Consider the following 22,237-nt stretch of genomic DNA (forward strand, 5'->3'; position numbering starts at 1 on the left):
GTATGTGATCTGGAAGTCTGGTTTTGAGACTTATTTATGTGTTTTCTCATTTCAACTGGGGTGGGAGGCTGTTAGCGCCTGCACAGATTACCTCCTCTGAGCTGGGTGAGGTGGGACAGGGGCCGGGAGCAGCGGTAGGGATGGAGACCCAAAAGCCCTTTCCTGTGGGCTGGGAGCAGCAGGAGGGTTGGTGGCCGGGAAGCCCCTTCCTCTGGACCAGGAGCAGTGGGATGGTGGCTCAGAAGCCCCTCCCTCTGGGCCGGGAGTGGTGGGAGGGAAGGATCGTGGCCCGGAAGCCCCTTCCTCTGGGCCAGGAGCAGCGGGACAGAAGGTGGCCCAAAAGCCCTTTCCTCTGGGCTGGGAGCAGCGGGAGGGATGGTGACCGGGAAGCCCCATCCTCTGGACCAGGAGCAGTGGGACGACGGCTCAGATGCCCCTACCTCTGGGCCAGGAACAGTGAGACTCAGTATCTTGGTCTGGTGGTCTGGTGTCCTCTGTGTCTTTGTAGTGTGGAATCAGGTGGCTGCCTGTCTGCAGCAGGGTGATTTGGTGTCTTCTGCGCGACTCAGGATCTCGGTAGGGCGTGCACAGACCTGTCTGTCTGCAGCGGGCTGATTCGAGGGATTTATTTTTAAATGAATTCCTTTATTATCTTGACTTGGTCATATTTTTCCATCTTTTTAGTCTAATCTCAATATAATTTCATTAAAGAATTTTAATGAAAGATTCATAATGTCATGCAATAAAAATTTTTGTTTGCATTTACTTTATGTAAACCGTATTTAAATTCTTTAAATATATACTGCTTTGTATTCTGCTCTGTTCACTCGATTACATATATTCCTTTTCCGAAATACTCTTTATAGTTACCATTTTACAAGGCCATGTAAAATGCCCTTGTTCTCTTGTTTTCTCTTATCTATAGTAATATATCTCTGAAAATTCTTCAGTATGTTAGCACTTTTGCATTTCCTGATTCCCTGGTAAAAATTGTGGTTCTCCAGCGGATGGGAGGATTAGGAAGATGTTGGTCAAAGAACAGTAATTTTACTTAGACAAGACTGATACACACAAGATGTCTGTTGTACATCATGGTGACTACAGGTAATAACAACATATAATACTTGAAAATTGTTAAGAAAGTAGATTTTAAGTGTTTTTACCACAAAATAACTTTAAGTATGTGATGAAATGCCTATGTTAAATATTTTTATTTGGCCATTTTACAATGTATATATGTATCACAATATGTCATATACCATAAATATATATAATTTTTGCTTGTCAATTAAAAATTTCCAAAATCTTTTTTAAAACTTAGAGTCCTCTCGAATTGCATGTTCTTCTCCTCATCCTCTGTCTAATACACATTCTTGGGGTGATCTCATCCATTTTCCAATGATACTCAAATATTCAGCTTTTCCCAGTCTTCACTCCTGGGTTTCATACCCATATTTCCAGCTTTCTACCTATTATCCCTATGTAGATATTTCCTAGGTATTTCAAATGGGTCATCACATTTGGTCAAACTTGTTTTTCCCTGGTCATCTGGATTCCTTCCCTCCTACTTAATCTCTTCTACCCCGAGTCAAGTCATATTGCTGGCATTAATAATTTGAAAATGTCCGTCCTTTCCATTCTCTCTGCTTTCCCATAAGTTCAGTCCTTTATGTGCTACTTAGATAATTATGCTGTGCTCCTAAAAATTTCTCTGCCTTCTCTCTTCATGTCCTTTACAATGCTACCTGACAAGTCTTTCTAAAGCATAAATCTAATTGGACATTTCCTGTTGCTTATAGGTTTTCCGTACAGTACAGTAGCCATGAGTCACATATGCCCATTAAGCATCTAATACAGTTAGTCTAAAATGAGGTGTGCAAAAAAATATATACTACATTTCTAAGACTTTGTCTGATAAAAAATATAAAATACAACATGATTTTAAATATATTTGGTTAAATATTTAACATATTAGAGCAATATCCCATGTTTAAAAATTTTTACTATAATTGGTAGAATATTTAAAATGATGTGGCTTGCATTGCATTATATGTTTATTTTTAAGAAACCAATATACATGTATTTATTTATTAATTTTTCCATTTTGTTCATTGGTACATTTTAGGTATACAATACCGTTATATTCATCATTGGGATCTTGTATCTTTACATGATGTATCTTGGTTCTTATTTTTTCCCCATTCCCCTGCCCTCCCCTCACCCCCTCCACCCTTCCCTATTTACAAAGACTTCGTTTCCATGTTTTCCCTATTCTCATATTTTTTATTTTCCCTTCTTTCCTTTCCCCTTCCCCCACACTTCCCCTATTCCTTTAGACATTTTCTGCCTATTTTACAATATCAGTTATACATTTTGATTCTTATTTACACTTTTAGTTTTTCACACCAGAGAAACTATTCGGTATTTTCACATGTGTGTCCTATTTATTTCACTTAAGAATATGGCCTCAATGTGCATCCATTTAGCTATAAATGTCTCTAGTTTCTCATTCTTTATGGCTGAGTAGTACTCCATTTTATATATAAAAAACCCCACATCTTCTTTATTCAGTCTCCAGTTGATGGGCACTTGGGCTGTTTCCAAGCTTTAGCTATTACAAACTGTGGTGCTATAAAGATAGGTGCACATATATCACTGTAGTATGATTCATTTCATTCTTTTGGGAAGATACCCAGCAGGGGAATAGCTGGGTCAAATGGGGACCACTAGTCCTAGTTCTTTGAGGTGTCTCCATACTGATTTCCACAGTTGTAGCACCAGTCTGCTCTCCATTGGTTGGAGTGCACACTTTCTCGCCACACCTCCACCAGCATTTGTTATTGATTGATTTCTTGATAGCAGCTATTCTTGGAATCTCAGCATTGCTTTCATCTGCATCTCTCCAATGACCAGTGATGTTGAACATTTTTTTATATGTTTACTTGCTGCTTTTACTTCTTTGTCTTAGAAAGGTCTGTTCATTTCAGACACCCATTTTGGAATTGGGTCTTTATATTTGGGGGGTCTGATTTTTTTAAGTTCTTTATATATTCTAGATACTAGACCTTTGTCTGAGGAACAGCTGCTAAAAACTTTTTCCCACATTGTAAGTTGTCTCTGAGCTCTGTTGGTGGTTTCTCTTGCAGTGCAGAAGCTTTTTAATAAGATGAGATCCCAGTTGTTGATTCTTTGTGCTAGTTCCCATGCTACTGAGGATTTGTTCATAAAGTACTTTCCTATGCCAATGTCTTCCATTTTATTAGAGTACAGGTTCTCAAATTAGGTATTGATAATCCTCTGGATTTCTGCTGGAACTGTTGTGACTTCAACTTTTTCATTCCTAATTGCATGTATTTGAGAGTTTTTTTCCTTTTTTTGATAAGGTTGGCTAAGGGTTTATTGATTTTATTTATTCTTTTGAAAAACCAACTGGTCAATTTGTTGATTTTTTTTGTATTGTTGTCTTAGTCTCCATTGCATTAATTTCTGCTCTGCTCTTTATAATTTCCTCCCTTGTACGAGCTTTGGCTTTGTCTTGCTCTTCTTTTTCTAGGAGCTTAAGGTTCAGCATTAGGTTGTTTATTTGAGCTCCCTCTGTTTTCCTAGTGTGGGTATTCACTGCTGTGAATTTCCCTCGTAGAACTGCTTTCATTGTGTCCCACAGATTCCAGTATGTTGTATTGGTATTATCATTTATTTGTAAAACTGTCTAATTTCTTCTTTAATTTCTTCTGTGACCCATTGGTTGTTCAGTAGAGTGGTATTCAATTTCCATATGTTTGTGAAGTTCTTGCAGTTTCTTACGCTATTGATCTCCAGTTTAATTGCACTATGGTCTGATAATATACACCTGATAGCTTCAGTTCCTTTGCATGTACTTAAACATGTTCTATGAACTAGTGTGTGGTCCATTTTGGAGAATGACCCATGTGCAGCCAGAAAGAATGTATATTCTGATTTTGTGGGGTGGAACACTCTGTAGACGTCTATTAAGTCCATTTGTTCAAAAGCTTGGTTCAGTTCTAGTATTTCATTGTTGATTTTTGTCTAGATGATCTATTTGTGATAGTGGGGTATTGAAGTCCTCCACTATAATTATATTAGTGCTTATTTGGTTTTTCGTGTACCCTAATATTTGTTTTGTATGGTTAGGGGCATTAGTGTTTGGTGCATAAATATTTATGTTTGTCATCTCTTCCTCTTGGATTGTTCTCTTTACAAGGATGTAGTGACCTTCTTTGTCTCTCTTAATTAGTTTTGGTTTGAAATTTACTTTGTCTGCAAATAAGTTAGCTACCCCTGCTTTTTTCCGGGTTCGTGTCGCATGGAGAACTGTTTTCTATCCTTTTACTTTCAGTCTATGAATTTCTTTTTGAGTTACGTGTGTTTCTTGTATATAGCATATTGTTGGATTTTGCTTTTTAATCCATTCTTCCAGTTTATTTCTTTTGATTGATTAATTGAGGCCATTAACATTGATGGTTATAGCTGCTATGTATTGACTTATACTTGTCATGTTATTTTCCTGTTGTTGGCTCTTTTATTTTTTATTTTTCCCCCTCTCCCTTTAATTTCTTGCCTTTCCTGGCGAATTTGCTCTGTTGGGCCTCCTGGACTTGTGACCTTCATTGTCTTTTCCTAGGATATTGTTTAGAATTGTTTGAAGTACTGGTTTGGTATTCATGAAGTTTCTCAGGTATTCTTTGTCATGGAAGTATCTTATTTCCCCCATCAATTTTGAAAGATAGTTTTGCAGGATACATCAGTCTAGGTTGGAGGTTCTTTACTTTTAGGGCTTGAAGTACCTCACTCCAGGCTCTCCTTGACTTGCAGGTTTGTGTTGAAAAGTCTGCTGTGATTCTGATGGGCTTTCCTTTGCATGTTATTTGTTTCTTTTCTCTAATTGCTTGTAGGATTTTGTTCTTCTGTTGGGTTGCCGGGATCTTGATTATTATATGTCTAAGTGCAGATTTTTTTTGATCATGGCTAGTTGGAGTCCTGCATGCCTTACTTATCTGTATGTCAAATTATTTTGCTCTGTTTGGGAAGTTTTCTGTTATTTTTTCTGTAAACAGTTTTTTTTATGTCATTTGTACTTTCTCTCTCCTGCTTTTTCATGGACTCCTATCGGTCTTATATTATTCTTCTCTGTGTCATCTAGGAGCTTTTGGATTGATTTCTCATGGTCCCTTACTGTTTTTAAACGATCTCTCTTTTCATGGTCGCTGACTGCCATCCTGTCTTCTATATCTGATATTCTGTCTTCAGATTGCCTCAGTCTGCTGTGTAGGCTTTCAATAGAGTTTGTAATCTCCTGGATATCTGTTTGAATCTCTTTCCTGGATTCCGTTTCTTTCCTATGTTAGGCATTCACGGTTTCCATCATGTATTTTTTTAATCTGTTTCTGTTCTAGAGTTTCTAATCATATCTTTCATTCTTCTCACCATTTCTGTAGTTATCTGGGAAATTATTTCTGTGTTGAATTTTTCTAGAGCCTCATTCATCTGTTTTGTTACTTCCTGTGCTATCAGTTCAGGGTATCCAAGTGTTTGATTATCAGACTTTTCTACCTCATTTCCCCCAGAATTTGCCTTTGATGGGCTGAAAGTCTGGGTTTGTGCCTTCCTTAAATGTCTTCTCATTTCTGTTTTTGTTGTTGGTACTGTCCTTGGTTTAATTCCTGGGTTGATACTTCGATATTGCTTATTGTAAGTATCTTTATTGCTTGTATTTAGAACCCTTAAGGAATGGTTGCTTCTCAGAGGTGTCTTCCACATATAGCTAGTCTTTGGGTTTTGAGTCTCTCATGACTCTGAAGCTATCTCATTTTCATTATACCAGGAAGGACTGATTCAATCAAGCACAACACCTTAGCCCAAGTGATACAATCAGCAACACAGTAGCATCAAGCAGAGCTTAGAAAATAACAATTTGTGGTAGTTACTAATCTATCACCTTTAATTGTGTGAATTAAATCAAAATCAAGGGCCAACCCAAAATATGTTTATAGTGAATAAACTCTTCAATGTAGCCACTTTACCCTTCAGGATGGGGACTCAGAAAGAGTTGAGGAGTAGTGATAGATAGGCAGAAGGATAGGGAAAGGTTAGCAGTGAAGCCACAGTACAGAGCAAGAACATGCAAACTCTAGGAAACTGTTGAAGACAAGAGAAAAAGACAGAATGAAAGAACAAAGATGAGAATAGAACAACCTAACAGCAGTAGGGAGGCTAGAAACTGTATTTACTTTCCTTTAAAGCTAATGATAATCAAGAGAAGGAAAAAGAGAAGAAAAGAAAAATAAAGAAGTAATCCAAATTAGGGCCAGAACAGGAACAAAAAGGGAGATGAAGAACAATGTGGGAGAGTGAGAGAGTGAGAGAAAGAAAAGAAAAAGAAAGAAAAATTTGAGTAGAAAATAAATAAAAATTAAAAATTAAAAATAAGAGAAAAATAATAATTTTGAGAATAACAAATAAAAATGAAGGGTCTCCTTCAGGGTATGTCTCTGCTGTCACAATAGACAACGTGGATAGCAGTGTGCAGATATAATTCAATTTGTCTCAGCAAGCCAGTAGCAGTCCCCTGAGATTCAGGCTGATTTCTGACTGCAAGGCCCAAGTTGAGCTCCCTGCCCTCTTGTAGGGTTGAACCCTGCAAGGTTCTACTGCAGGTTCCAGCTGCCCTTCCCATTAGACAGTCCAGGTTCTCATGGCAGGTGATGATCCCTCCAACTAACCAAGTACAGTGGTCTGGTGTGCCTTTATTGCAGAGATTCTCTTCACTTTTCCTGTGGGCTTCAATTTTCATCAAGGATCCTGAGAGAGGCCCTCTTTCTGTTGTTCACTTCTGCTCTATGCTCTGGAGCTCAGAACAATAGCTTTTATGACTCCTTGTGCCTCTGCACTGTTGAATCAGGTATTAACACAACGAGAGGCTGGGGGTGGGGCGGGGGGAGGCGCTGGTGTGGTGCTGCAAGTGCTCACGCAGCTCCACTTGGAGCTGGGAGGTGAGGTGGGGCCTCCAGGAGGCTGAAGTCCTCACCCATCTGCTTGCTCATTGCTGGGAGGTGGGGTGGGGGCTCCACTCACCTGAAGTGCTCACCTGTCTGCTCGCTTGTCACCTGCATAATATACTTATTAAACAGTGCTGGCTTTAAGATCATGTTCAGATGCTTACAATAGAAGTATGATCTGGGTACCACTGCCTTGTTAATTTCAACTTCTGTTGTTTAGTTGTCAAACCAAGATGGCAGTCTTTAGGTTGAGGATGTATCTCAATGGTGGACCACTTGCCTAGCAAGCGCAAGGCCCTGAGTTCATCCCCAGCAGCACAAAGATAAAAAAGGGGTATAGTCTTAACTGTCTGACTGATCTGGAGCCCCTCTATACACCAGCTTTATGATGCTGAAGTTTCATTATTCCTAACTGACAAGATATAACAAATGTAAAGCATACACTGCTTAAAATTTAATTCTCCCAAGTACATTATAACCATGCTAACCATGCCCATCCACTTTCAGTTACTCTTTTTTTGTTGTTGAAAAGAGCAGTATGGATGCAACTTAAAAATATAATGTTAAGTGAAATAAATCAGACCCATAAGCTTAAATACAATATGGTTTCTTCATGTGAAAAACCCAAAGTATAAATAAAGACCAAAATAAAAGACAGATAAAAATAAGTAGAAACATAAATCTTTTGCAAATGGGAAGGGGACCAAGAAATGGGGTGTCATGGAAAGAGTTGAGATGTGTAATATACATCTACCAACTACCCACAATGAGTGTAAACATTATGTATCACAAAGATGAACTAAATAAATGAAACAAAAATGTGGGAAGGGGGTTTGGACACAGAGATAGGGCCGAGATAGGGGGAGAGAAGGGGAATAAAAAGAATTAAGATATGCTGAGTACATGTACCTAATAAACAAAAATAAATACAAAAAGAGCAGATAATTGATGATAGTTCAGATGTGGCAGCGACCTTACTATTAAATGCACAATCCTCTTTCATTATTTAGTCACCTTGGCTCTTTTCCTTTTGTGTTTACCTACTTCTGTACCTGAGAACTTCTGTGTTTCCTTTCATTTTTATTCACTATCCTGTCTTAGAGAGTTTATTTTTAAAAGAATAAATTATTGTGGCATTGAGGAAGTCTCAAGTCAAGTGAAAAGCATAATCAAAAAGATTTTAATATTGAGGCGATACTCTTAAGTGAAATAAATAGGACATACATGTGTAAATACCAAATAGTTTCTCTAGTGTGAGAAACTGAAAGTGTAAATAAGGATTAAAATGATTAAAATGAATAATTGATAATTTGAAATAAGAAAAGGTCCAAAGATGTAGGGGTGGTGGGAGGGGAAGGGGAAAGGAAGGAACGGAAAAGAAAAATTATGAGAAAAGAAAAAAAATGGAAACGAAAGCTATATAAATAGAGAAGGGTGGAGGGAGGAAGGGAGGACAGGGAATGGGGAAAAAAATAAGAACCAAGGTACATCATGTACAGGTACAAACACCCAATGATAAATGTAAATGTATTGTATACCCAAAATGTACCAATAAAAGAATTTTAAAAAAATAAAAAAGATTTTAGCTTGTTCTTGACCATAGAGAATTTTTTTCTGTGATATGATACCTTGTGGTTAATTCTTTAGACGAAGTAGGATTTAAATTTAACCTTGGGTTAACTACTATCAAATAATGTCTTCTCACTTCTCCCTTCTTAACCCTCTTACCTATAAATATCCTCATCCTCAGACCCACACATTTAGCTACAGCTCAAAGCAGAGAACATAGTTAGGGTTCCCTTTCATCAGTTAGGCCAGTTGGGATAAGAAGGCTCAACTCCCTGTGGATCATCCACACCTTAGTAGAATTTCTAGTAATTGACACCTTGAGATACATTCTCTAATAAATCTTAAAAATGTGTCTTATAGCCAGAATTGTCAAAGATAAGGGTAAGAAATGTTTTTTTTCCCTTAAATTCCTTTATTGGTACATTTTAGGTATACAATACGTTTACATTTATCATTGGGTGCTTGTACCTGTACATGATGTACCTTGGTTTTCATTTCTTTTCCCCCACTACCTGTGTGTGCCCCTCACCCCCTCCACCCTTCCTTATTTACATAGACTTTTCTTGTTTGGTTGGTTTTGGTACAGGAGATCGAACATGGGACCTTGCACTTGCAAGGCAGGCAGCGGCACCACAGAGCTAAATCCCTAGCCTAAGTAAGAAATGTTTTAAATGCTGTTTCTCTTAGGAATTTTCTTTTTTCTGTTAGGAATTTTCATGAACATTTTTTGAGTAATCTGTTCCTGGCTTCCTAGCATTTTACCTTACTGCAAGAAAAGTTTAGGCACACAACAGCAATCTAAAAAGGGAATAAGACTTTGGCTGATATCACTCAAACGTAAAATGTAGCCTTTCAGATGATGTGGTCACCTTTTTTTAATACATTGTCAGAATTTCAAAATAAGTAAGGGATGTGGACTAGGTAAGAATTGCATGCAAATGTATTTTGCAAATAGTGTCTTTTGAGATAATTGCAGATGATGATTGAATGCTGGAGGTATTAATACAATCAGTATTTAACCTTGTATAAATTTGCTTCATGAAATCACACCCTGCATGTTGATTGCATTAAGCTGGGTCAGTGGTTTTTTTTGCTTAGGAATATCTTATAAAAATCTTAACAGTAAGGCAGCAGCAGCTGATCAGCTACTATTTATTTGCACCCTGAGCCTGTCATCAATAATAAAAAAGACAAGGTCTTTAAATTGAGAGAACAGTGGGATTGGCATGAATTTTGCTTAATGTTGCACAATGAGCCAAGTAGCTGTGATGCCAAAAACTGACAGGCCCCATTATGTTAAAACAGAGGTATATCTTTAATTTAGGGCTGACAGTTTTTTCCTTTATTTTCCTGAAGTTTCACTTTTAATTGCTCCAAGATTAATTCCTCTTTCTGTCTTCCTCTAGAAGGTGATGAGACCGGGGTGATGGATAATCTCCTAGAAGCCCTACAGTCCGGTGCAGCCTTCCGAGACCGAAGAAAGCGGATTCCAAGGAATCCAGGTAATACTAATTCTATCTCACATAGTCTTATAAAATGATAATGTTCAGAGCCAAGAACCTCCTACATTAAAAAAATGGTAATCCAGAAAGATAAAGAAACAGTCACATGAAGACCTTAATGGTTGCTCTCACTCAGGTCATGTGTGAAATTTCAGCAGGCTTCTACATCTACATGATTGCAAGTTTGAACATGGTAAATATATTTTCAAATAAATGTACACTTTGCAAAATCAGAAATATAGACTCACACTGTGTTTACTATTAAATTTTGTTTGTTTGTTTGTTTTTGAGACAGGGTCTTGCTAGGTAGTTCAGGCTGCCCTTGAACTCACTATGTAGCCCAGGCTGGTCTGGAACTCATGGTAATCCTCCCGCCTCAGCCTCCCAAGTGCTAGGATGACAGGCATGCACCACCACGCCCGGAAACTATTAAATACTTTTTAATTGTTATTATATAAACATATGGTTTAAATGAAAGGTAGTTTAAAATCATAAGTGTAATTAAATCATTAAAAATACTTGGCCCCAAGGATGTCATATTAGCTATCCATAAGTAAGGAAACTTAGACAATGCCTTTCTTAGAACATTTTGGTTTTGCAATGCAGACTATTATCTATTAGGCTTGTTCATAAAAGGAGAGACACTGATAATACAAGATTCTGAAAAATAAAGCAGTGGAACACATTTTTATGTGTGTATTTGATTAATAACAGATAAAGTAACACTATGAAAACTGATCTCAAGGAGAAAAAAAAACAGAAAAGAAGCAAAACAACCCTCCTTGTGCAAGTGGAACTAGAAAATTGCACTCCTTATCCATGCATTCACTATGGTTGAGATAAATAATAGCTTCTCTCAGGATAATCCAAGTAGGCTTAACTGTCCACCTCTTCCACATTAGGTTTTCTATTTTCAGTGTCTATCTTTCCTGAAATAGAGAATTAAGTCACGTATATTGATTTTAAAAGTCTTTTTCATGGACTGTAAAACTATATGGACAAGTAAATGAAAAAAAGGAAGATTAATAACAAATATGTAAACACAATTTAAATCAGTAAGATTTGATTGAATAGCCTGTACTTCAAAAATATTTTGTATGTGGGCAAGAAGTTATCATATATTAGTAAAATGGAAATTAGTATTTCTCAACATCATTAAAATCAAATAAACCAGTGAGAGAAATAGAATCCATTACAGAGTTGTCCAGAAAGCTTTTGGTAGTGGTGAAATTCATAACACAAACCAAAATAAGTTTTGTTCACCTTTCTCACATTTGGGTGAATCCTGATGGGCAATGGATAGATAACATTCTATCTTTGCCCTTCATGGATGGTCTGTGGAGATTAGCTTAAAAGTAAGATTTGGTTGAGAGGAGAGAATTGTTTTTGTTATAGACTGCTTTATATGTACATGAGGACATTGATGATGGCCTACAAAAAGAATAGAAAACTGGAGAAGAGATAATAAAAATCTTTATATATTCCTAATAATTTTTAAAAGTAATGTTGCATGGCAAAATGGTAGGAGCACTACTAATCTACAGCTATGAGGCTGTTATTTCACCTATCCTCAGTGTTTATCTGTAAAATGAGAATATTCTACATACTTACAACTCTTAAAGAGATTAAAAATCTTTGCTGCTTTTACTTGAACTTTCAGAGCAGTAATAGTGAAATGTTAACTGAAATCCTCTTTATAGCAATTCGGCTCTTTGTTAAGCAGTTGATAAGTAAAAGCATATTATTATGGGCCATAAAACAACTACCATAATTGTTCTACTCTGTTAATTTTAAAAATAGGCACTTTCCCTGCCTGATAAGTCTCACACCTCATAGTCATTCTAGAAAGACTAATTTGGGAGGAAATATCCCATGGGGATTTTGTGAGTTTGATACTCAAGGGAAAATAGTGTTGTCAACTGTGAAACACCAAGAATACATTCACAAACTGAATAAATTTAGAGTACTAATTCCAATCATCTAAATTGGGATCACCTTTGATTTGTAGTCTGCTTAGCTGTAGCTGTCATTCTAAGTAACAACAACCAAAGCAAGTATCCAGAAAGTAGTAGCAGAGATAAAAAGAAGTTAGCAGTCAAACAATGGCAATAATTAATTTGGCACCTGGTACATAAGTAGAACTGAAAGTGAGAGAGAGGGAATAGAAGGCACAGTTTACAAATTTGCCAAAAACCTTCTAGAAAAAGCAGAGGCAGGGACTGTTACAAATTTCTTCCTTTTTCTTGACTTTTCCTAACTAGACCATCTTTTCCTGGTAGTCCCCTATTGTTTGCACTTTCTTACCTGATTTGGTTCCTTTCCAAGATCTCCTTGATTTGGTTGCATTTCCCTGTTCAACACTGGAATCCTTGCTCTTTCTAATAACCTCCAGTTCAACATGATGAGATAAAGCAGAAAAGTAAAATAATAAAGAATGCTATTTCTTCCCAAGGAAAGGAAATAGCCTCCCTCAAAATTTCAAATCAGAGTCAACCAAAAACCTCAATGATGTACTGTTCTGCTTGCCACCTCCATTGTCATTGTTTACAGATGGAAATGATGGTAAAATGTAGAGCTCTACCACTGCTTTTCTAATTGCACTACTTTGAACCTGGTATTTAAACAAAATGAGGTAGTAGTTGGTATTTTTCATTAGAAAATCAAATGTTAATAAATAATATGATCAGCTGCTTAAATTAAAAACTCTCATATTAAGCCTGTAACCTGTACCTAAAAGCATTACATTAGTTAAATCAGAATGGACTCCCAATTATTCTGGCCCATTCAGCTGAGTGTGCTGTTTCATTTAAGAGCACCACAAGACATTTCGAGAGATACTATCAAATCAGGATTGATATTAAAATATTAATAACTAGTATAAGCTCCAGTGAGTCCGAATGTGCATAGGCAATGAACAGCCACTCTAGTTGTATTGGTATATACTGGCTGAATATTAATACAGATCATAGGCTTTGATGATGTCAAACTCAGATTAGGTAATGAGCCCCTAATTGTTCATTAATTTATTATACATCTGTTCTGTGAAAAAGCACTATGCTAGACATGATGAAGGATGCAAAAATAAATTAAATAAGATTTTCTTATTTATAAAAATCTTGTGTTTTGTGAGAATTATAGAGTACTAAAAGATTACAGAATAAGGCAGAAGATAAAAGCTATCAAACACAATGTTAATAACATACTATGTAAGTTCATAGGAGGGAGCTAACATACCAACATACCTTCTTGGATGCATCAGAAAAATAATCATGGAGGAAAAGGTTTTTCAAGATGGGAAGAGATTTCCTTAGTAGCCTTCTTGTCAAATGAAATGTCATAAAAACAGACGAAGGAAAATACAAAGCATTTTTTGGCAATATCAAATAATGCTGTAAGGAAGCAAAGAGGGTATATAAATTGTAAAAATATGAAAATAATTCTGGAAAAATAAATGGGCACCACATCATGAAGTACTAGAATGGGAAACTAAGATATTAGCATATAGTTCTTTAGGCAATGTGAATCTAATGAAGGTTTGCTTGTTTTGGGGAGGATTTTTGGTTTGTTTTTGTTTTTTAGTTTTGTTTCTTTTTCTAATTTTAATGTAATACAAGTAGGTATTAATAAAGAAAATATAAAAACAGTTCTATGAAAAGACCAGGACAGCCCTCAAGTTGCTATGTAGTCTAGGCTGGCCTCAAACTTGCCATACTTCTCCCCCAGCCTCCCAACTGCTAGGATTATAGGCGTAATCAAGGTTTTTAAGCAGTAAAAATATGATCAAAGATGTGCATTAGGACATTTATGCTACATGAGTGTAAATGATGAATTAAGAGTCTGCTGCCATATTTTTAGTCAAAGGAGATAATTTAGGGGAAGAGGAATAGCCTGGAGTCAAAAATAACTGCAGGCTTTTGAGTTTGATTGACTAGAAGGACAGTTAGGTTACTCAACTATTAAGATCAGGAAAAGGAGTGATGATAGTAGATGAGAAGATAAATTCTGTTCTGGGCAAGTTTAACTAGAAGTGGTAACATAATGTTGAAATCAAGATGTCCTGATTGTTCTTAGAAATAGGAATATAGTTTTCTTTTCTTTGGTCCTCGGGATTGAAATCAGGACCTTGCGCTTGTGAGGCAGGTGTGGTGACACTGGGCTAAATCCCTGGCCCCAGGAATATAGTTTTCAACACAAAAGGTTTAGCTTCTTGAGAATTCTGTTATAGTGTGGAAATGAAAAGATTATTAGAAGGGACTATTAAGGAAAAAAGATTCAAAGATAGAAACTTGAAAACGGTTTCATTTAAGTGCTAAAAGCAGAGCTTGCAAAGAAGATAGACAAAGAACAGTTAGAGAATTAGGAAAAGAATCCAGACATTTATCCTAAAAGCAAAGAGAGAAGGATCTTTAAGAAGGCAAGAAAGGCATTTTCAACAATGACATATTCTGTAGTAGAATCAAAAAGGATAAAGACCAATGGTTTTCCATTTGGGAGTTTTCTAGTGATTTAAGAAACATTCTTTCAATATTGTAATAAGCAATATTACTTTCAATATTCTTTTAGATTTCAGTGAACATCATTTCAATATTGTATGTAACCAAAATGTATGAGCTGTGTAGTGAGGAAATGGTGAAAGTATAGGGAAATACTTTTATTGCATGCTTCCTTGTTGCCTTATACTGGTTTCATTACTGAAATTGAAAAACCAAGCAGTATACTTGCCTCAGGGAGCTCCCATACTATTTTGGAAAATATGAATATAAACTATGTAATCAAATTATAATGGAATATTCTATCTTCTGCAGTAACACTGAAGCTAGAGGAACTTCCCCCAACTCCTCTCCTTTGTGTCCCTAGAATATAGACTATCCTTTCTAGAAGTTTGGTGGATGAAAAGGATTTTTCTTTCTTCCTTAAAAATCTAGTATTGATCTATCATCTATGATTTTTTTCTAGATCTTTATTGATGTTCTTTGCATTTGCTACCAGTTAAAGTAATAAATTCCATATGTTTATGATACACTTTGGATAGACCTGCCCATCAGTATTGACTTTGCCAGTATAAAATCACAAGTAAGCTTTGGAGGAGAAGAAGCACATAGAAACCTCACAGAAGTGAAAAACACACTTAAAATATAAATACACAGTCCCAGATTTGTTTTATTACTAAATAGGTATAGATACTTAGAGCTTTCTCCTGTTCCCATAAGCAACTCGACTTCTTTCTTTGTCCAATGTAAGTAAATATAAATGGGCTTCTCAACAATACATAGATATGTAACTTAGCTATTTTGGCTATGACTAGATTTTGATATATAGTTCTAGATATTAATAAAACTCATAGGAGCATTATGAAGAAACAAAATCAAGAGATAGAGTAAATGTATTTTGGTTTGAGAACCACACAGAGTAACCAAGAAAACCAAATCTGAAAAAACAAATGAAACTCGAGAGACACATGATCTTTGTTTTATGTATCAGCAAGATTACAGTATAAATGAGAAGGTATGATATACCATTTGAGAACAAATAGGGGACAAGAAATAATGTTACACAGCAGAGGAAAAAAACCTAAATATTTGAGAAAAATAATATTGCTAAAAACAAAACTCACATTTCCCCAGGCCTCTCTGTCTCACATAAATAACAAAACCCAAATTTTGCTGTCTCTCAAGTCCTCATACACATTCAGGACCTTAGCTGCTGTAAGGAATCTCTAAAGCATTCATGGAAGCTCTCAGGTGGTATTTTGCAAGCAGAAACAAGCACACGCTAGTGTTCCTCCACTCCCACCTATAATATCATATATTTTTATGCCTTCTCTTTGCTGTAGCAGCTGAAACACTTGTGCCTTCATGGTCCCAGAGCTTGCCAGTGGTCATAGGCAAAGTGTGTGTATGTCCGTTGGGGCGGGGGGTGGGGTGGGTTTGTCCTTTTAGGGTGGCATTCTACCTGTGTACCAACTTGTGTTGCTTATGTCTCAGTCTGACAGATATTTTTTAGAGAAACAATTTTCATCTTTAAATTATATCCTTCCTAATCTTTTAGGATGTGGCTCCATTATGCAAGGTCCAAAAATAAGTCCATGTTAGACCCCATGTAGTACTCATTATCATCCTTATTCCTTGATGAATAAGGTCTGTTGGGACATTGGCTTGTTATTGTTCTATTATGACTAAATCAAGTTAGTCATTCATTCTAAACTGTTTACTTCTTTTTTCTTTCAAGATGAGTTGTCTTCCACATGTTCTCACTCTTTTTATAAATGTTAGAATCTTACACTAGCCCACCTAACTATATTTAGTCCATAGTACATTCATTATAGTGTATTGTGAAGTTAAAATCTAGCTAAAACTTAACAAGCGAATAGGCAATCTAAAGTATAGCATTCTTCCAAATAATATTTATTGATCAAATACTGGCGGCTAGATAACAGTGCCAGGGTCCTAGAATGAAAAGATGGATAAAAGGTGGGTCTTGACTTCAAGAACTCAAAAATTTCATGCGGAAAACATACAGACCCTAAGTGGGCACCAAATTCTATGGATGTGAAGTATTTGCATATGACCTATAATATTCTTTTGTGTACTTTATCCCTAGATTACTTATACCTAATACTACGTAAATAGTTATATTGTTTAGGTAGTAATGGTAAGAAATAATGATAAGGAAAAAGTGTCTGTACATGTTTAGTGTAGATACTATTGTCTTTTGAATATTTTTGCAGAGCCAATAGAATTATATACAATATAAATATAAGTGTACAGAAAGTGCTAAAAAAGCAACTAGCTGTCTAGCAAATTTAAGAAAAAGTTTTCACAAAGTATCATTTGAGCTGTGTTTTGAAGGAAGAATAGTAGTTTGAGGAATAGATTTTAGATAAAGGAAATGGCAAATATACATGATGGAGATATAAAAGGGTGCAATGGCAATGATAAAATGTTTGTTGCAGTGAAGATACAAAAAGATTTTTAAATACAGGATTACAGGATTACATGATTACACACACACACAAATATACACAAGCAAGAGGAATTGAGCTAGTGATAAAGATTTTGGGGATATATGCACATATATGGCCATTGAAACCTTGGATCACCCAGGAAGAACATTTCAAGTAAGTAAACAAAGGTTAAGGATAGTACATTTGGGACTTATAGTATATAAGAGGCAAATATAGGAATCAACATAGGAATGAGGGGAAAATGGTCAGAAAAGTAAAAAGAGAAGCAGTAAAGAGCAGTACCTAGAAGACCAAGTATAGAATTTCAGAATACAGAAATAGTCAACAGGGTCATATTCTGCAGAAAGTTATATAAAATGACCACTGAAAATAGACTAATGGATTCACAAACTCATGAGTAATAATTCGCTTTTTTTTCAAGTAGTTTCAGTAAAAATGTGAGGGCCAAGGGCCAGGCCCTAATGGGTTAAAGAAACCAAACTGTCTTTTGTACCTTGAATGCTGACATTTGAAGAAAGTTATAATGAAAAGATAAATTATGTCTTTTAGAGATTCTGACTAGAAACTTTAAACACTTTAAAAGATCTTACATGGAATTGCCAATAATTAATTATTATGTCCACTTTTACTTCAAAGTATTCCCCCCCTTGATTCAGTTATATTTATTGAGCATATACTTCGTGATATAACTAAAACTTTAGCATACCTACTACTTTGAAGTGAATAAAGCACATGCTCAACCATTGTGTGATGTGTGGTTGATTTCCATCTAAAAGAGTTCTACTCACATAAGTTAAAAATGATCATTTTTGGGTTGTAGAGAAAGAATATGTTAAAGGTAGAAGAGAGACATTTTGAGTTAATTGTGTAGGAGCAGGGAAGGGGGCAAGGTGGGAAAGGCAGCAAAAACTATGGGATCATCTTCACAAAATTTTGTCAACTTTAGAATTAACTGATTTCCAAATAGTGAGTTTCTTGAGTGGGAGAGTTATAGTACATAAGGTATTCTCTTGAGAGAAAAGGAGATGTTGAGGAAGAGGAAAATAAATAACTCCCTAGTCAGCCACTTAGTGTTCTCAACAGTGTGAGTTAACTTCGTTATCTCTTAACAATAACCAGAGATTGAATGCCAGGAGTCTTGGAGAAGACACCAAGAATTAAGTGATCATTAAAAATATGAAAGTGGGTAAGATAAAGCAGGGAGAACAAATAGAGTAGTAGATCAAAAGTAGAACCCCAGGAAATCCTTTATGGCAGTGGTTCTCAACCCTGGCCACACTCTGGAATCACTTCTAAAAAATACATCCACAACTTCTCTCTGAACCAATAGGGCTGGAATCTGGTCAATAGTCTACTTTAAAAGTTATTCAGGTGATTTTAATGTGCCACAAAAATTGAAAACCACCAATTTATGGGACTAGTTTGGAAACCAGAGTGCATAAGAGAGAGCATTAAGAGGATGACTATGAAGGTACAGGGAGAAAAAAGTTAGTGTGAATATCACAAAAGCCAAGGAGTGCAGCTTTTCGAAGAGAAAGAGCTTAATAGCATCACATGTATCTGAAAGTACCAATAATATAAGGAGGAAAAGAATCCATTGGAATTAACTATCAGAAATTTATGATGACCTTAGCAAAAGCAGTTTTAGGAGAGTGTATGGGGGTGGGGTGGGGGAAAGGTGAGACAAGGGTAGATGTCAGATTGCATTGAGTTCTAAAATGTTATTAATTTTTGAAACCACTTAGTCTTTTTTATCACTTCATAGGCTCTTAGGTTGAAGTGTGTAACTGTATTAATTATATCATTTTTGTTTCTTTTTTCATTTTATTTCATTTCTTAATGAAAATTAAATTTTACTTTTGGAACAAACATACCCATGTATTGATTAATAAGATTTAGGTTTGCATTAAGAAAACTACAAACAGAAGATTGTTATGTAGTCTATGCTTCATCATTCTTTGACAGCTAGTAAATAAATTGAACACAGGCCATTTATGCCCCATTTGTGTGCAGAATTGTTCTAAGTAAGCGGTGATGATGTTCTCTATAGAAATTTCAATCATTTTTGGTTGTCTGTTCTCCTAACACAATATAATCAACTCTGCTGCACATTTCTTCATTGGTGATCTCTGCAGGACAGTGGGAGATAAGGTCAATTCCAGTTGTTTTTTATAAGAACATGATTACAGCAGGCTTTCTTTAGATATTGTAATATGGGAGAAGTTAGGGCAAGCAATTTTATGCAGCAATAACTTTCTCTTGGTTGTTTTATTATTTTTAATTAAGTTTATTGGTACAGTTTGGATTTACATAATGATCATATTTATCATATGAAATCTGTACCTGTACATGATATATCTTTTGTTTCCCATTCCTCTCCCCTCTCTTCAACTCTTCTTCCTCTCCTTATTTACAAAAGCTTTGTTTCTATTTTATCTTTTTTTCTCATTTCCCTTTCTTCCTTTCTTCCTCCCCCCTCCCTCCCACTTTCCTAGTGCCCCTTCCCATTTGAACATTTTCTATTTCACATTATCTGTTATACATTTTGGTCCTTTTTTACACTTTTAGTTTCTCACACCAGAGAAACAATGTCATATTTACACATGTGCTTCTGATTTATTTCACTTAAGAATATAGTCTCTAGGTGCATTCATTTAGCTATAAATGTCTCAAGTTTATCCTTCTTTATGGATGAGTAGTACTCTATTGTATTAAAAAATACATCTTCTTTATCCATTCATCAGTTGATGGGAATTTGGGTTCTTTTCCCTTGGTAGTTTTAAATCTGTCAGCAATTCACGAATATGCTAATGTTGAAAACTAAGCACACACAACCACCTACTTATTTACAATCCTTCAATTCAGGAATAAATGATGGGGACCCTGTATGTCAAGTGCATAATATCACTCTACTGTGAGAAGACACTCTGTGCTTTTACACTTAAAACGACCTGAAAGGTATTCATCCTACTGTTTTAAGTACCTAAAATTTCCTAGGAAATTAAATACTTTTACAATTAAAGTGAAGCAATGTTTCTAATTGGTCTCTTTGATTCTGGTTTCATTTCTCTCATATGGGCTTATTGATATATTAGTTATTTTCCTAAACATGGTTAAGAAAATGTAAAGTGTGTTTCCTGTCCTCTCAGCATTCAATTTGCTGTCCCAGAGGCCAAAAGCATCCAGATTCACCTATAAATGAACATACTCCTGACTTCTTAATTTTTGTTACACATTTGGCCACACTTCTATGTATTAAAATTTGAAACTTACTCCTGGTAAATCCATCCTGGTGCCCATTAAAATGACAGGAATGGAAGGGGAAGAAACAAAGAAAGCAAGAGGATAGTGGGCATGTTCTTTGATTATTCATTAGTATCTCTTACATTTGTCAAAATGTGCACCCAGATACTTTCAACCTAACATAGTGCCTCACCTCTTCCAGGAAAGCTTTTAAGGTTATGGTCAATGTCAACTCTTTTAATGATATATATCATGCAAAGTGTTAAAATACTGCAAGAATTATAACTATATTTTACTATCAGAAAAATTAAGATTTACTTTTAGCATCTAGCATGCAGTTTAGTATATATGCTCTTGATAGTGGCTTGGTGAATACTTCACAATAATCAAAAAATGTTGAATCTCCAAAAAAAGCTTTTTCAATATATTCTACCTAAAACTGTCTCTGAAGTTTGAATTTTAGGGATGAAGGAAATAGAAATTTCATTCTACATCACTGTAAATGGGATTCCATTAAAGATGAGTTTATTTAATGGGCAAACTCAAATGTCCTATGTATGTTACCTTCACATGACCTTTCTGTTCAGTAATGTTTAGGTTTGACAAGGAAAGAAAAATGCCAACTTTATATTAAAAATTTAAATATAACTATATGCCATTACTCTTAATCTTAGGTCCATTGTGCTTGTATTTGACTGCTACTACCTCTTTATCATTTTTAACAAATCATAGTTTGTTCCACTCCATCCTAGCTAAAGGGCAGAATTCCTAAATCCTACCAGCAGAAACAAAGGAAAAATAGAGTGACACTTACAGCCTCTTGTTTCAGCTTCACATATCTTCCTATCAAAAGATGTGTTTTGTAAACATCATCTGAAAGACAGGAGAAAAGAGGCTTTAGTGAATCTTTCTAGATTAACATTAAGTAATTAACTGCTTTTTCAAATTTCTCACTAAATTACTCAGGGGAACAGATCTTTCTGAAGTTTAAGGGTTTTTATCTAGTATGTATTTAGGAGCATTCTAAGGATTTAAACTGTTTGTTTGAGAGGCTTCTGGAATCCAGGAAGGTATATTCTCTTTCCACCTGGGAAGGTTTTAGCTTAAGATTTTAGGCTTACTGGTTGGTTCTATTGTTTGTCTTGTATAGATTAGTGTACTGCAAGCAGTACTGTAATCTTTGGGCAGTGAAAAAGGACTTTTTTATTTCATACATTATTTACAACTCTGCCATGGTTTCACAAAGTCAGTGTATAGACTGGACACAAAGAAATGAAAAACACAAAAACAGAGATATGATTTTCATATGGTTGTTTGGAGTGTTAATACTATTGCACATGGAATTTCTTTTTACTATACAGTTATATAACCTACTAGAGCTTTAACAGCCAGGGAGTTATTAATCAAAAGTGTACAGGTTTGTCTTGTTTCTTAATAAGCTGATAGATTATCATCAATATGTGGAGCTTGCCTGAATAAGCGGTATGATTTCATGTGGATATTTCAATGTTTTAGTTATGTTTATAACATCATTTCAGCTATATATATGTCGGTACATCTTAAGTGACAGAGATAATGGAAAATATTGGTACTCGCATCCTGCCTTGCAAGCGCAAGGACCTGAGTTCAATCCCCAGTACCCGCCCCAAAAAAACAAATGGTACTTTGTACATAGTATTTGTATATTTAACTTTATTGCCATATCAATAGACAGAATCAAACATAAACATTCAATTGAAAGACAAAGTGATTTTCTATAAAATTTTTGTAATATATATTTTATTTTTATAGTGTAAATTTTGATGACTCTTGAACACCTATAGGGAACATTAAAACAAGCCCAGTTAATGGTTCCCAAAATCCCCAACATAGAGGGACCAAGAAGATGCCCATCCTTAGTGACTGGGTATGACAAATTTATGACTAATGGGCCAAGATACAAA

General features: G+C 35.6%; 1 protein-coding gene across 6 annotated transcripts in view; it reads left to right on the forward strand.

The window, feature by feature from the left end:
• Diaph2 (diaphanous related formin 2) overlaps nucleotides 1-22,237 on the forward strand; it is a 979,330-nt gene that overhangs the window by 763,375 nt on the left and 193,718 nt on the right. For 5 of the 6 annotated variants that reach the window (XM_021247648.2, XM_021247646.2, XM_021247647.2 and 2 more), the window contains one exon: nucleotides 9,992-10,087. In XM_021247648.2, coding sequence (XP_021103307.1) covers nucleotides 9,992-10,087 — 96 coding nt within the window. The remainder of the gene's footprint in view (nucleotides 1-9,991; nucleotides 10,088-22,237) is intronic. The other variant, XM_087196779.1, reaches the window with a different exon arrangement.

This window comes from Heterocephalus glaber, unplaced genomic scaffold (assembly GCF_053883595.1).
Source record: "Heterocephalus glaber isolate CG9 unplaced genomic scaffold, H.glaber_assembly_v1.0 deba00001613, whole genome shotgun sequence".
NCBI classification, from domain to species: Eukaryota; Metazoa; Chordata; class Mammalia; order Rodentia; family Bathyergidae; genus Heterocephalus; species Heterocephalus glaber.